This window comes from Pinus tabuliformis, chromosome 7, assembly GCF_031772625.1.
Source record: "Pinus tabuliformis cultivar Carrire ecotype Pingquan chromosome 7, CPIR1, whole genome shotgun sequence".
In the NCBI taxonomy this organism is placed as follows: Eukaryota; Viridiplantae; Streptophyta; class Pinopsida; order Pinales; family Pinaceae; genus Pinus; species Pinus tabuliformis.
Window position 1 is genome coordinate 181,062,037 of NC_142293.1, and position 17,572 is coordinate 181,079,608.

Sequence of the window (17,572 nt, forward strand, 5' to 3'; positions counted from 1 at the left end):
GTACAGTGATTAAAAACTATTCAAAAATTAATAATATTTACACATCATCACTATATCTCTCTAACCAAAGAGAGAGACTGCATTCCTTTGAGAAAAGTAAATCCAAAAATGCTTAGTTACTACAAACAAGGCACAAAATATGCACTCATAAACGGTATTTGATAAGCTTCAAGGAATACCTTGACCATTTCCATCTGCAAGGTTACCAACCAGCCCAACCAGTGTTTCAAATGAAGGATTGAAAAAAGAAGGGAAAAAAACCATGGAATGCCAACAAGGTACCAATGTCCTAACTTGAACATTTAATACACAGAATAGTGAAGAGAACTTATTTCTCCAAGAAAAATGTGATGCATTAACAGTACAAAGGAAAATTCAAGATGAATCATGAGTTCAATCCAGCAGTTTTCAATTGTCAATCATATAACGGCTTTGGTGAATCCGTTTTTATCCATTTGCCAATCAAATTAATTATCACATGAAAATAGATAATTGCCTTGAAAATCCTTGCCTGTGACGCCATTGAAAGGATGAGGAAGAAGTGTGAGATCAGATAGCAATAGTTGGTAAGTCAGTATGGTTTCCACACGGTACACTTTGCTTCTCATTACAAGGAACCTTATGCAAAATAAATAAACAAACAGGCAGTGCATTCTTGTCCAATTAATCAAGCGTAACAGTCCATTATGTATGAATAAGACAAACACCATCCAAATCCAATGGAACCTGCTAGCTAACATTTATTTTCTCCCTAAAGTATCTATATCTCATGCCTGTGATATGTACATTTCTCCATGACCTCTTATGAGATAAATTCGGGCTACAATTGGATGTTAATTTTCATTAACTTCCGTTGGTAATGGCCCAGAATTACCGTTGGAAGGGCTTACTTCTATTGGTGAAGCCGCACTATCAGAAGCAGGACTTGATTCTGTTGACACTGCGGTTGAAGCCGATGTCTCCTTCCCGTTCGCTTTTCCAAGAGCTTCACGGGCAGCTTTATCCCTGGCTATTCTAGCCCTTTCCAGCACCTCTTCCTGCGCATATAGATAAGACATCTAATATTCCCTAAAAGAGAGCAATGAAAACATTTATCTACCAAAAAGAAAATTTCGTTCTGAGCATCACTAACACGTCAGTTTCTTTTTCCACTATTGTTTCGTTAGAAAAGACTGCTATTGACAAAGTATTCACTGTTATTAAAGAATTTTATTGACAAAGTAATCGAAAAGCTCTAGGCTATCCTGGTTGAGAACCGAGCTGTCAAGTAGCATTTTCCCACCAAGTACATCATCCTACCAGATTGATACGGCAGCAACTAGAATTTAACTATCAAACCGCTATAAAATTCAAAATGCAATGCTGAGGAACAAATAAAGAAAGGATTCTTCGTGCAGCATATACATTTCAATTTACAACACATTACATACTCAGCATAGGCTTCTACCTATGCAAAAGATAGAGAGGATTGCCAGCCAGAAGAAAAGAGTGGCCAGCATAGATAATGCAGAGGTTGTTTTAGCTAAGGACAAGAGCAAATGAAGGAACTGAAATGATTCTAAATATCAAAGGTTCTTTTAGCTAAGAACAAGAGCAAATGACGGAACTTAAATAGTTCTAAATATCACCATTCCCCGTTGCAATGAAACCGGGAGTGGCCAGCATAGATAATGCAGAGGTTGTTTTAGCTAAGGACAAGAGCAAATGAAGGAACTGAAATGATTCTAAATATCAAAGGTTCTTTTAGCTAAGAACAAGAGCAAATGACGGAACTTAAATAGTTCTAAATATCACCATTCCCCGTTGCAATGAAACCGGGATTAACAATTTTTATGGTTAGAATCACCTGTAACACAGTTATATATGATTATACAAGTTCAGGAAAGATAAAGTTTATTTATTAGAAAGCTTTGAATTAATAACAATATCTATGTCATATTGTAAAGGATTGAGACTCTTCAGTTTTGAAAATCGGTGGTGCGTTTTTCTTTCATCTATTGCTGCTTTGAAATTTCATCATTGGAAGTAATTATCCGTCAGAAAATTTGTGCTTGTTTTAATTGCACTATAAAATCAACATGCTTGAATTGCAGTTAGTAGGGATAAACTTCTGTATGTGCAAATTACTTCTTCAGTACATTCCAGATCATAAAGCAATTACACTTTAGAAAATTTCAACCATAAATACAGTAGGGCAGTAGAGATCACAGTAAAACTATGATGCAGAAGAGACACAAATGTATCCTGCGAAACCCAAACCAGGGAAAACCCCAGCAAAGTTTTTCTTAAGAGAAATTGTACAATTCAATTAAAATGTACATCTGATTTTCCAGTCAAAATATCATCCCATTGACCATACCATATTCCAAGTCAAACCAAGTCAAAAGAGAGAGAAAGTCAAACTTCTGCTCAGAAGTGAAATCTAGTCAAAAAGGCTGAAATTCAGCCTTCTGCTGCTTCTGGTTCACTGAGGTCAAAGGGGCCGAATTCCAACCCTGCTGCTACATAGAAAGATTTGGTCAAACTGCCCAATTTGACCTGTGATCAAAGCTAGTCAAAACAGAAAAGTCAATGCCAGAATTTCTGTCCAGAAAATCGGTCAACCTTCAGTAAAAGATGCCAGAATATTCACTCCAATAAACCAATCAAAGGTTCAGTCAACATAGCCCAGAAGTCAACGCTTGTCAAACAAATGAAAGGCCAGTCAAACTTCGCTGGTCAAAGTGTCTTTCTTCTTCGCAAGTGTGAACAGAAATCTTCTTCTCTTGGACAGATCCAAATGATGATCCGAATCAGGAGGTCTTTTTGTCAATTTATGTGTTTTATCTTGAGGGTTTAGACCAAGAGTCAAACCCCTCCATTTGGTGGGGCCAACCTACAAATTTGGAGCCTACATGAACAATAAAATATTAACTTGTTTACTATTTCAACACTCCCTCTTAACCAGGGAGGTATTTCTCCTTGACTTCCACAGATGTACATATGATGAATAAAATCTCTCCATTCCAAAAGAAGATTTGAAAGAGCTCAACTATGTTGATGAATCCATCCACCTCATGTTCTATACTAGAACCATGTGGAAAACATTGCCGCATCACATCAAATAGAGGGACTAGCTACGCACTAGTCCTTGGGTCGCCAATCTACCAAGTTATTTAGAGTCATGCCAGGAACCCAACTGACCCATGGTGAAACCACACCAATCTGCCAGGTCACCACATGGATTCCTGTCAAGAAACCCGCCTAACCTATGGTGAAACCCAGGGCCAATTTACCATTCCACATGTCATCACGTGTTATTGAATGGTAAAAATACTTTCCCGATGCTATAAGGCACAAGCTCAAACCACTAGCCAAACCCCATGGCAATATGGTCATAACCCCACTGACCAGATGATGCAAGAGCATCTTACCTCCAAGTCAAAACTCCTTTTGACTAGACCTAGGGGTTTCATTTACCAAGGGAGTTGGTTCCCTAAATTGGATTTAATTATTTAGTTTAAAGGTATTTTCCTATGTTTCTAGAAGAATTATACATAAGTGATGAGAGAGAGGAATATTGTAATCAGATCTACTTCTAAGAAGTGATCTCGAGAATATGTGAGTGATTTAGAGATATTTTAGAGTTATATCTCTTGAGAGGTGAGGATCTAGAGGATCTAGAAATAGGGATTTGTTGAGTAATTTGTGGATCTGAACTAATTATGGTTCAGAATCCTATTTGTATAATTATGTAACCAAAGCATGAAAATGTAGGTAGCGGTGTGAAAAAGGGGAAAGTCGTGTTGAAGAATGTAACTAGTGTCGGCCTTCATAATTGTATTTGTCAAAAGAAAGAAAAAAAAATTATTATTAGAAGTAATTGACTTATTAAAGCATGGGTTTCATGCTTGGGTCAATGGTCAATAGGTCAAGCCTCCATTGAAAGCTTCTAAGATTATGTCTTGGGTCATTGTCATTACTATTTAATTCTAGACCCTTCTTGGGATCTTTGTGTCAAGAAAAAAAAATCATTTTGATACAAATTCTCCTCCTCCACCAAGTCAGTTTCTTAATCCTTCTAGTTGGCCTCTAAAGCAGTGACAAATCAGCCTCATGAAGACAATTCGACCGACTATATATATGCTAGACACTCGACCTATTGGAATGTGAGAGATCACTATTCCATTTGCAATCTACTAATGGAAAACGAAGTATGAAGAGAAGTCTTTATGTTGAAAAGAAGAGATATTTTTATCTAGAAAAGAGTCGAATTTCTCTATTATTCTGCCACACATGTGAAGAGCCTATTACAGGACCGAGCTATTCAAGGACGAGAATCCCTAAAGCAAAAAAGAGACCAAAAATCACTGAAGTTGATAGAAGACCAAAATCTTGGTGTTTTCCTGTCACACGAGTTACCTTGAAAATAATCGCAGGGACCAAAGATGATAGATCAAATTGCAGAAGCAACAAGAAAGAAGTGACGAAATTCTTGATGCCTACTTCAGTTAAGGGCTGACTTGGTGGATGAAGGAAGTCTATGTCTCTGGTCAAAAAGGTCAAGTATGTCTCAATTTGTTTTGAATCTACTAGTGGAAGAGTTTGACTGGGTTTTCCCTTTCATAGGGGTTTTGCCCTGTCTGAGTGCCTACATCTTGTGTTCTTTTCTTGTGTTTGTGATCTTCATTTGTTTGGAAATTATCTTGATGATAAAGGAACATAATAATATCAAAAAGTAGTAATATGACCTCACAAGAAATTGTCAAAGTAAGAGAAATCATGTTATTAGAAGACATAATCAAGCTGCCCTAGATTTCTCAACATGGTATCGTCGCTAAGGACAATAGACTAGGCAGCTAGAAGGTCACAACTAAGAGAAGGAAGAGGGCTACAAGAGGGTCTGCTCAGACCGAATCCTCTAGAAAAGAAATCGTGCTAAAAGGATATATATTTTTGGGCTATAAATCTTTGATGCAAGATCAAAAACTTGGGCTTACTCTCTGTAATTAGGCCACAGGCATAAGGTAAAAGGAGCGAAAGAAGTTTGAGAGGCCGAAAAGCACTTTCCTAAGGATCTGGAAAACTGATCTTTAAATTCAAACAAGGTCGAATTCCTTGTAAAGGAGATCGAGGTCATGTACTTAAAGTCTGAAGTTCTGTGCATAACTTAAATTATCTCAGAAAGTACAAAGGTTCTTTGCATAATCACAAAAGAGACCAAATCACATTTCTGAGATGTCTCTTGTGGACTAATATCAGTCCTAATTTCCAACGAAGAGCCTTCTTGAGGAAGGGACCAAGGTCAAGTTGTTTGGAGACATTGTAGACCTATTCAAAAGCCATGATGCTACAACCACCTATAAAGTTGAAGAAGCCGAAAAATCTTGTGAAGAAAAAAAAAAAGATGGCCTGTGTAAATATATTTAAGTAGGTCAAGCCTTAAAGTGACATTGAAACTGACTTGAAGGATCACAGTATAAACCTTGTCCTGAAGTCTATTTCAAAAAAACATAATCTTAGTCTTAGCAGCTTCCACATTATACTTCAACTAAAAGTCAAGAATGAGCAGTAGATTTGTCTTTTAAAGGGAAAGTAAAGGAAAATTCAGTACATGATCTATCAATTGAAGAAAGAAAGAGTTTGTTGAAAAAGCTCGAGCAGTCCATCATTTTGAAAAGGGTTGACTCAGCACCTTGGAAACTTCTATCATTTCTTGGACCAACTTGCAGTCATTCATTAAAATCAAGTAAGTGTTATCTTTATTCTTTGTGCTTTAATTATCTAACAGTGTGTCCTCAGTTTATGGCAAAATGGAACATCAATCCTTTAGGACAGAGATATGTAATCTTGAGGTATGTATAACATAATCATTTGTTAAAAGTCTAGTATGAAAGGTTTTAGGGTTTAGCTGCTTTTAGGGTTTACAAGTTTTTCTTGGTGACGAAGATTGAACATATGGAAACCCTTACCCTTATACTCTTGTTCCTAACTCATGATATCTAAGGGCTTATAAGTATTTGACAATTCTTTATGAAAAGAAATATTGAATAATGTTTTGACATAATGCCCTAGAAATAATTAGCGTTCGTACTCAAAGTCCCTTGGAATGGAAAACCTATATAGTTATTATGATATTGTACTTGTATATTTTGGTTGTGTTTGTCAATAAATATTACAGATATATATTAAAGGAAACAAGGCAAGCATGCTGATCTTAGGAATGGTAAATTGAGTTGGATCCTTGGACACTCTAAACAAAAGTCGATTCATGTAGACCATGAAGATGTTGTCATGATTCAGAGGGAGCCCTTCAATAAAGAAACCCTACAAGGTTTGTTAAAGAACAACTCAAGGTATGTTTAATTTGATTTGTCGCAGATCTTCTTCATTTAAAAATTGCTTTATATTATAATTTATTAACTCTCTCATGTCTATGGTTTTGAATCTTAAAAATTCTTGTTAGGGTGATTAATTTTTAGATTAAATCTACCTTTGTCATACTATCTCTTACCATTTGTTCATGTTGGTAAAACCCTAACCTTTAGGGCTCTTTGTAAAACCCTAACCTTTCAATGTGTAGGTCTTCTTAGGGTTTGTTGATAAAGTCTAGAACATATAATGATATCCTACTCTCTTGATGTTTAGGGTTTTGGTAATGTTATGAAGAAACCCTAGCCTTTGAGGGTTTGTCGATGATATCTAGGTTATATGATGAAACCCTATATTTTTAGGGTTTGATGAATTAGGGTTTATGACAAAACTCTTGTAATAGCCAATGTAAAATCGTAGGAATGAAAACCTAGCTTGGTCAAAAATTGTTAAATGTCTAAAAATAAAGGTTTATGTTTGTATCTAGGGTTTACTACAAAACCCTAGTAGAGATTGATATGGAATTCTAAGGCATGATAATGAAACCCTGGATGTAAAATGTTTCCGCTATGATTGAAGTTTCAACTTGTTTTAGTTGTTTAGTCTTGATAAAATCTAGGGTTTGTAACAAATGCTAGCTAAGGTGTTTGTTGTTGAAATATGTAACTAGGTTCGATCTTCATAATGACATGTGTAGTCATGATTTTATGTAATTAATGTAAAGAAGAAAAATAAAATTATTTTATGCTTGAGGCATGGGTTTCATGCTCAAGAAATTTTATTTTATAGATGAAGCATGCTTGAGGCATGGGTTTCATGCTCAAGAAATTTTATTTTATAGATGAAGCTCCCATTGTGAGCTATTAGGTTTGATCATTAAGTCATAAAGTCAATTGAGTCCATGTGTATGAAAGACCCTTCTTGGGCATGTTACATATGTATTTGAGTCATTGTAAGAGTAAAAATACCCTCTAAGACCAAGCTCAAGCTCTTCTAGCAAGTCGGCTTTAAAATGGAGCAATGAGCCTACACTAAGATGACATGTCGGCCTACGATCCAATCAAGCCGTCTTATTTACATGGGCAGATCACTATATAAAGCAGCACTCGATTTCACTCTAGAGTCTAGACACACAACACATCACACATGGAATTTGAGCACAAGGACAAAAGAAGAGGTCTCACATCAAGCGAAGAAGTAGAAGACAAAGAAGAAGGAAGAGCAAAGTAATTTTTGAAACTATTTTGGGCTAATTTTGTTCACACGTGCGAGGAGGCTAGGGTTTGTCCCACTGCAGCAAATCCAAGGAACAATCATCTCAAAGAGGCTGAAACATATCAAGGAAATAGTCTATCTTGCAGGCCGAAGTCACAAATAGTCTAGCACAAGCCAAGCGAAGAAGGAATAGGGCTAAAGTTTCCCTAATTCTATCACACGTGCAGAATTATAGTCAACTTCAAGAGGCCGAGAGTTGTAGGAAGAGAGGCCGAAGATTTCAGGCAAGGGTTGCAAGACCGAGGGCTAAAGAAGAAGGAAGAAATTGCAATAGCATCAAGAAGAAATTTGTTGATCTTTTAGTAGGTTGCGAGGTACTTCAAGCCCTAGGGTTCAAGGTTTGTGTGAAAATTTCTGAATCTAATACATCAAAAACCCCTACTGCAATATCAGGTTTATTACCTCCTACTTGTTCTTTACATTAACAAGTTATTTATATGCATAAATATCGAAATAAACACAATTGCAGCCTTCACACACATAGATCAGCAAATGAAATAAACTGAGACAACACAAGATACACCGATATTTTTGGACAATTGTCCCCAGAAAAACCGAATGTGGGAAAATCGGTGCAGCAGAGGAGGGTTTTATTATTATGCAGATTTTTGAATACAACTAGGGTGCCAGAAATAGCTCACCCTTCAGAGATTATCCTTGGCAGAAGTACCTTTCTTCCGAAGACAGATATTCCGGCTAATCAAAAACCAGATGATTGGCCCCACAGTAACTTCGATTGCTTCTCAGCTGGGCAGCGAAAGCTGCTCCAAGCTATCTTATGGAACTACGTCACCCTCCTACAGCTCTGTGTCAGCTAGTCAGATCTCAGTTTGGCCCACAAAATCACCTTAGCCTAACCTCTTCACCCAGCGTCAGCTCTGCAGCCCTCTGTGCTGCCTGCTTCAGCCTATGAAACTTCTGCGTCGGCCTCTTGGCCCTCTGTGTCCTCTATGTTGGCCTCCTCAGCCTCTGTATCAACCCTTGCTGCCTCTGCGTCAGCCTCCCTAGGCTCTGCGTTGTCTCTCTGGCACTTTCTCTGCCTCTCTGATATGTATTCTCGGCCTCCTTCCGAACTGCCCCTCACTACAACTGATCACTTGTTCAATTTCCTCAGCAAACCTCACCCCAGAAAATTGAACTCACTGATCTTTCTTGGTGTCTTGGTGTCTCTCCAACTGACTTTCAAGCCTCTTCTTATATTTTTCTTGTTGACGATTCAATGGCCGAGATTAAGTCCCTAATCAATGGCTAAAGATTAGATCTGGCTTGATCCTCGTTATTTAGAACTTTCTCACCCATATTATATTAATACACATTAATATTTTAAATTTCCTAAGTTTAGACTTAGGAACCCCATTAAAAATATTAATTATTTTAATATCTCTCCATCCGGGTGTCCCCAAACGATTTTTGGGTCTTGGAGATCTCATGTGCCTTAGCCTCTCCACCAATTTTCATGGCTAGAGCACATTCAATGCTACAAAAAATCAACACTCACTCTTAGCAAGGAATGTGCTCTATTAATGCTTCACCACAGAAGCATCACACTAATCCTCCGCACTGGTACCTGTGCCGATGCTTGGCCTAGTGCCTCACACCCACTGCACTGCTGCTTCCTGTACTGTTGCCCATGACACTACCACTACCCCTGCCAAATTTGTACTGCATCTCCCTCTCAACATGTTGCATCATGCTGCCCATAGAACTACCACTGCTAACTACTACACTGCAACTCAGTTACCGAGAAGTAAGTAAGTCTTACCCAAATACTGACATCCTGGTCAGTCTGGAAACCTCGTGACGTTGAAGCTGCCTCTGCTTCTATCATGTGCTCCCTTTGCTGCCATTGCACTGCTACAACCACCTTTGTGCCTCTCGCACTGCTGCAACTTTTGTTGCGCTGCTACAGACATCTGCAATATAGTGTTGCCTTGCCTCTCCACCACGCTTTGCTCCACCCGACACCTATCATCATGCTACTGTCATTAAGGTCTCCCATAGCCGAATATGATCCAAGAGTTTGAGTACCTCAAGGAGCTTACCCCTAGTATGTAGTCCTCCTAACTACAACTCGATGTCTCCCCACCTCTTCTCTAGAGGTGCATGAGCGCTCATGGCGCAATCGTCATCAGTGTTGAGTCTCGACCTCTTTCTCCGCCTTAGCTATAGTTGCCTTTGAATCGGAAGCTTCTCCCTTGCCTTTCTTCCTAGAACACTGAGATGAATAATGTCCCAGCTCCCCATAATTGAAGCACTTGACCTTGGAGATGTCCTTTTTCTTCATCTTCCCTTGCTGTCTCGCAAATGCTAGAGCCGCATCCTCCTCCTCCTCTTTCTTGACTCGCACTCCCTTACCACTACTCCCTGCCTTGGTCATCCTCCTAATCTCTTCCTGTCGAAGAGCTGCCCACATCTCCTCCCAACTAGGGAGAGTCGCTCTGCCCAAGATGCTTTGGAAAAATGTCTTCCAGTCCTCGGAGACTGCATTCAGAGCAGTCCTGACCATAAACTTTGAATCCGGTGTAGACCCCACAAAAGTAAGTTGGTCCCGAATTTCCTGCAATCTCCCTTTTTCATCTAATATGACCTCAACTGATTCTCCAATAGCATCTTTCGTTGCACGGAAGAGCCCTGGTATAAGGTAGCCAGGGTGTCCCACATCTCCTTTGTTGTGTTCTTTTCAGCAATAAGGGCTATGACATGATCTTTGACCCCATCTAGGATCATGCACTTCGCCCTCGCCTAAGCTTCCTCATACTTTTCATTCTCAACTGGGTAAACTGGGATAGCTACTACTTTCAAGGCAAAGTCCTCGATGCGATCTCTGTCCAGGATTGCTAGGATCCTGGCCTTCCAGATGACAAAATTGGAAGCCCCGTCCAATCTGTCTTGATCCCTTAGTCTGTTCACTACCATCTCTGCTCCTCTTTGGGACTCCCTCAGAGTCCTGATTTCCCTCCTGGAAATCCTGTGGCCAACTGTCAAACCGTTCCTCTCCAATCCTCCTCTGCAACTACAATTTGGATCTGGATTCCTTGGCTAGAAATTCATCAAGGTAGTGATTCCCTCTACCTTGGTTCCGTCTCCTTGGACACTGTTCTGCACCTGACAGAAACAGCGTCCCACCAGCTCCTCAAATCACAATCTGCATAGCTCCCTTAGCCCCGGCAACTGAAGAATCGGAGCCCTTCAGGCTCTGCACAATCATAGTGAAGGCTGAATCTGCTCCTCCGGCCAACTGCGTCAATCCTACCTAGCTGAGAAGGATGATGTGGCTCTGCATGAGCCTCTTTTTCCTCTCTGCCTCTGCGTTCGCCCTTCCCTTGGCTCGAAATGTTGATGCAGGCTCTGCGTGAGCCTCTAAGCCACCCTCTAGGCACTGCGTCACCTCTTCTCTTCCCGCTTCAGCTCCAGAACAACATTGTCTCTTGGGATAGTTGCTTCTGCTGCAAATTTTTCAGATTTCTTCCGCTAGTGTCTTCAGTCCTCCTGTGATCTGCAATCGCTCTGATACCATGTGAAAATTTCTGAATCTAATACATCAAAAACCCCTACTGCAATATCTGGTTTATTATCTCCTACTTGTTCTTTATGTTAACAAGTTATTTATATGCATAAATATGGAAATAAACACAATTGCAACCTTCACACACATACAGATCAGCAATTGAAATAAACTGAGACAACACAAGGGACACCGTTATTTTTGGAAAATCATCCCCGAAAAAACCCAATGTGGGAAAACCAGTGCAGCAGATTGGGGTTTTATTATTATGCAGATTTCTGAATACAACTAGGGTGCCAGAAATGGCTCACCCTTCAAAGATTATCCTTGGCAGAAGTACCTTTCTTCCGAAGACAGATATTCCGGCGAATTAGCTACCAGATGATTGGGCCCACAGTAACCTCAATTGTTCATCATCTAGAGCGAAAGTTGCTCCAAGCTATCTTATGGAACTACATCACCCTCCTACAACTCTACGTCAGCTGATCAGCGCTTACTCTAGCCCACGAAATCACCTCAGCGCAACCTCTTCAGCGCAGCGTCAGCTCTGCAACCCTCTGCGCTGCCTGCTTCAGCCTCTGCGACTTCTATGTCGGCCTCTTGGCCCTCTGCGTCCTCTATGTTGGCCTCCTCAGCCTCTGTGTCAACCCTTGCTGCCTCTACATCAGCCTCCCTAGGCTCTGCATTGTCTCTCTGGGACTTTCACTGCCTCTCTAATATGTATTCTCGGCCTCCTGTCGAACTGCCCCTCGCTACAACTAATCACTTGTTTGATTTCCTCAACAAACCTTGCCCAGAAAATCGAATTGACTGATCCCTCTTGGTGTCTGGTGTGTCTCCAACTGACTCTCAAGCCTCTTCTTATACTTTTCTTGTTGATGATTCAACAGTCGAGATTAAGTCTCTAATCAACGGCTAAGATTTGATCCGACTTGATCCTTGTTATTTAGAACTTTCTCACCCATATTATATTAATACACATTAATATTTTAATTTTCCTAAGTTTAGACTTAGGAACCCCATTAAAAATATTAATTATTTTAATATCTCTCCACCCGGGTGGAATTTCCCCAAGCGATTTCTGGGTCTTGGAAATCTCATGTGCCTCAACCTCTCCACCAATTTTCATGGCTAGAGCACATCCGATGCTACCAAAAATCAATAGTTTGTAGGGTGAAGCACCATAAGAGTCACTTGTGGGCTTGGAACCCAAGGTTGGGGTTTTGCACCCATTGTTGTTTGGGCAAATCCATGGACACATTTCGACATGTGATGGATGAGGATGATAGTACTCATCAAGATGAAATTGAAGCATCGAAAATCATCTGATTCCAAGTTGTAAAAATGGAGTTGTGAATTTTTTAAGGTTATGTGTGGGCATGGTGGTGTAAGGTCAAGGTCGGCTTGATGTTAATAAGCCTTATGATAGCTTGTCAAGCCCTATGATGGTGTTTTGTTGGAGCCTTCATATTGGATATAAATATGAGGTGATTAGAGTGTCATTTCTAACATCCAAAGTGAGCAACACAACACAAGAGGAGCTTGTTGAAGGAGAAGACGAATTATGTCTTGGCCGCAGGCAAGAGAAGGAAACTAACGAGGAAAAGGCAGGTCTATTGAGGCATGAATTATGGTGAGGAACCTCTGTTTTGACCAGGCCAAGGTTGACAGCAGAGAAACAAACACTTAAATCAGTGAGTAGAGGTATGTATATTGATGCATTCTTGTAGGTGTTGGATCCTTGTTCGTGGCTCAGTTTCGGATTAGTTTAACTAGCAGCCTGTGGGAGCCATTTGGAGGACTTTTTTTTATGGTTGAAAGTCCTTCCTAGGAGAAAATGTTGCAGTGAAGTGTTGGGTGCCATTGGACTGGTGGAGGGCAGCGTGTTGGCTACCCAACGTAGCCCGTGCCTAGCAGTCATAAAGAGATTTTGACCACTGAAATTTGGGTGAAGTTGTTGAGCCTATGTGTAGCTCTTTGATGGAGGAAAGAGGATACTAGAAGGTAAATTGGAGCTCAGGTATTGGCCATCCTAGATAGAAGATTGGATCAGCCCATGTTCATTGTAGCCAAAGCGACTTGCAGCAGTGATAGGTGGCAGCGCTCCTGGAGACTCTATGTGTTGTCCTTTGATGGATTAAGGGGCAACTAGAGAGCAAAACGAGAGCGAAGGACCAGTAGGACAAGATACGACATAGAGTCTGCAACATGATTGTCATTGTAGCTTGTATTCCATAAATTATTGTATTATTCATATTGGTTTAATAAACGAAAATTGGGTTGTACATATTTGTATAATATTTTGTAAAAAGTTGTCTATACTTATGCATGTGTGATTTACTGCTTTATATTTTCCGTTGTGCAAAGTACTTCCGTTGAGATTCTTGGTTTGGTAGCATCAGGGATTCTAAGATTCTAACATAGACCCAAGATCATGGAATTTTAACATGGTATCAGAGCATGTTTGAGCTACTTTGGAAGACAATGAATCATCAGAGTGCATAGGGAAATATAGCTTAAGAGGGAGTTGGTCACATTGTAGGTGACAATGTCGAAGTTGTAGGTTGGTCTCTGATATGAGGACAGGTTGGAGGGGTTGTCCAACTATAGTCCATGGAAGGAAAGGATCAAGTTGGTCTTGTAGGTCAACAGGATCTGGGAGTTCACCGAGAAAGCCATCAAGAAGCCAACTGACCCAAAGGAGCTGGAAGTGTACAAGGATTTGGATACGAGGGCGAGATTGATCATCCTTGATGGTGTGAAGGATCCCGTAATACCTCATTTGTCTAGGAAGAACATTACACATGAGATGTGGATGTCTCTTAAGAATTTGTTCCAGAATAAGAACGAGAACTGGGTACTAGTATTGGAGGATAAGTTGAAGTCCACCAAGATGCGCAGGGTGAAGGAGTGACTTCGTATCTGACGAGAATGTCTTAGGTCAAACATGAGCTTGTTGTCGTGGTGTGACTATTTCAAAGAATGATAAGTTGAGGATCGCCTTGAAAGGATTCACCAAGGAATGGAAACCCTTCATCAAAGGGATTGTTGCCAAAGAAAAGTTTCCATACTGGAATAGGTTGTGGGACAACTTCATTCAGGAGGAGTTGCGAGATGAGGATCTTCATCCGAAGAAGAGGGCTTCAGATGATGACATGGCACTTGCAACACAAATGAAGGGTAAGAAGAAGAAGGAATTGAATAAATTCAAGTGTTTCAACTGTGGCGAGATGGGTCATTTGTCCTCGAGATGTCCGATGAAGAAGGGAGATGATGAGAAGAAGAAAGGGAAGCAGGTCACCGATGTTGCCACCTCTGCTGAGATAGATGATCTCACTAAGAGGTTGGAGGAGGAGGACTTTGCTATGATCTCTCATTTCTCGCAAGGTACTATCGATGAGGATGGATGTACGTGGACAGTGGTGCATCAAACATATCACAGGGTCACAAGAGGTTTTCTAGACTATAGCTGAATGAGAATTGAAGTTGCACATGGTGTTGGGCGATAAGAGTCAGAAGGAGATCCAAGGATCGGGAGTTGTTCCATTCAGGATGGAGACAGGACAAGTGATGCGGGTCCAGGATGTACTGTTTGTGCCAGGACCCAAATATAGCGTGATATCTGTCTCAATGATTGAGAAGAAAGGGTTTGAGGTCTTGTTCCTGGATGGGAAGGCAAGACACAGACCTAGAGGCTTTATCTCTGCAAGTATTGTACTTGGAGTTAGAGAGCATGGTCTATATAGGCTGACGGGAAAGCCTATGGATCATGGGAAGAAGAAGAAGGACCAGGTGCAGGTTCCAGAGAAGCAGTTGCAGATGCAGGCTTTAGAGGTACAAGTACACGTTCCAGAGAAGAAGGTCCAGGTTCCAAAGGCTCAGAGGGAGTCGAGTTCTAGCGGGAGTTTGCAGGTTCAGAGGGAGACTTTGCAGCCAAAGAAGAGCACGTGGTCAGCGGGGAGCAAAGGTGCTTCCACGACAATGGCGGCAAGAACGGATATTGTATGATTGTTTTGATTATGTATGCCAGTTGTACGTTACAGGATTTCGCCAGTCAAGCAAGGTTGACCACTGTTGTGGGTGGAGCATGGGTGCGGCTGCTCAGGAAAGATGGTAGATTAGTCGATGGCTGACTCTAAAGGCAGAAGGAGAATCCAGCGGCTATCAAAGGTGTGTCGGCTTGTGTATGGAAATTGTCTATGGCGGTAGGTACACTGACACGTTTTTTTCTCTTTAAAATTCCCTTTTTTTACCATAATTTTCATTTTTAGTATTTTTTATATATGAGCCTTTTTCCTTTTTTATATCTTTTTTTCTCTATAATTCCCATTTGTTTTAAATTTATTTTGAATTTTCTTTCCTATTCTCTTTCTTTTCTTTTTTATATTTATTATTTTTTTATATTTTAATGGTCAAAGGAATGACAACAAAATGGAGAATCTCCAAAACTTTGTAGCGAAATGCTTCGATCACAACAGCAACAAAGTTGACAGAGTTAATAGCCAAAGGTCAGATCATACTGACTCTATGTAGCGGTTGAGTGGAATGAGGGTCAAACAACGCTAATACCAAATGTTACAAAGTTTGTTTATGCTTTGATACCAAACGTTACGAACAAAGTTCGTATACTCGAAGAATATTTAGAATATCTGAAATATAAGAATGTCCATCATGAGACGAAAAATATATTTATATAAGAAGGTTTGAATACAAGTGAGATATGACAAGATTGTTACAAATGAGGGCCCGCTTATATACTTGGGCAGGTGCCCCTTCATTGTGAAAATTCTAGTACCGGAACCCTATTGCAGCGACTAGAAATTTTTCTCCTAATTGTTAATTTAATTTAACAATTTATTTATTGTTTGCTACAACAAATACTGAATAAATCACATTGCAATCTACACAAATAAAATTGTGGAAGAATAAACGCTGGAAGAAATGATAGCACATACACATAAAAATAAAAGTTATTTTTGGAAAAAGGTCCTCGGAAAAACCCAACTTGGGAAAACCGGTGCAGCAGCTGAGGGTTTTATTATTAAGCAACAGTGAAATAATCTCAATACAACTAAATGCCGAAACTGGCAATCCTACAGAGAAATACTGACAAGAAAAATCTAGTGAGGAAATCTCCTCACTCCACAAGCAAATTCAGGCTCTAACCTCAGCCCAAATTGAGTTGTCCAAATTGGCTTTGCGCAGTTATTGCATCACCCTAACGCAGTCCCTTTTGCACTCATTTCGAACCAGTGTCTTCTCAATTCGTTTGGTCTACTGTTGTCTGGGAAAATGTTTCTCCCGGCCTCTGGAACCTTTGTCCAGCTTCTAGCACTGAAACTCGTCTTTCCCCAGCAAATTCAAAATTTCCTCTCGCTCTGCATCAACCTCACTGTGCCTCTTATTCCTCTCCGCAAATGCACTCACCGAATCTGGAATCCTTCCTCCGACTTCACTGTCTCTGCCCCTCTCTCGCTGCTTCGATCTCACTAGCTCTCTCTCCGGTAACTAACTGTTGCTACTCTGAAAATCGATTTGTTGTTGAAATTGAACTTCTCAAAAGTGTATCCTCCATCACCACATCGACCTCCTCTTATAATCCACTGTTGGAGCACCAACGACCAAGATTAAAACTTAATCAATGGTTAGGATCATCTCTGGATTGATCCATGTGAGTTTCTAGATGATTCACGCCTTGACTTTATTTAACATTGATTAATTAACCATATTCCCTATATTTAGACTTGGGAAGTACTTAAAAACTAGTTAATTATCTAATTAAGTCATTTCTAGGCGGAATTTCCTGAAACAATTTCTGGGTTTTGGAGATCTCATGCATTCTAGCCTCTCGACAAAATTTCAAGGCTAGAACACATATGATGCTACAAAAACTAACATTCATGAACGGTCTTGTACTTAGAGACATTGTAAAAAACCTGAAGGAATTTAATAAACTAATAAACCACTCATAAAATAAATAGTAGAAATATACCGAAACCAGACATGGAGGAAAAGGCCAGAGCCTCACTGTATTCCTCTCATAATGCCATCCAATGTACAAATAATGATAATAGTACAAATAAATACATGAGGAAGTTTGTCTCAAGATAGTACGTCTACCTTGGACACTATGGTTGAGAAAATATTTCAACAACACACTAATCTAGGAGCCTAACTAGTTGGAGAGAATCTCTCAACCAACTAGGCCTAAACTGACTCCTAACCATGAGGAACAAACTCAATCTAGAAAGGTAGGATTAAATCCTAACTTTCATGATTTTAATTAATTTAATTATTTTGGACTTAGAATTGTTTTCATCACATGAGAGTGAGGCTAACATTCCCCCCCTCAATGATAAGTCCAAAATAAGAACGAGGAACCATCTTCCAAGTTCTCCTGTTGATCCTCAAAAACACTGCCTGAAAAACCACCAAAGCTGG

The 17,572-nt window shown here is 40.0% G+C and overlaps 1 protein-coding gene across 1 annotated transcript in view; it reads right to left on the bottom strand.

Annotated features, from left to right (window-relative positions):
* Positions 1–388: 388 nt before the first annotated feature.
* The window catches only part of LOC149246452 (uncharacterized), a 170,998-nt gene continuing 153,814 nt past the window's right edge, over positions 389–17,572 (bottom strand). Inside the window, exon 3 of the mRNA XM_089457913.1 lies at positions 389–1,037. Within this exon, the coding sequence (XP_089314039.1) occupies positions 834–1,037 (204 nt within the window). The 3' untranslated portion in view covers positions 389–833. The remainder of the gene's footprint in view (positions 1,038–17,572) is intronic.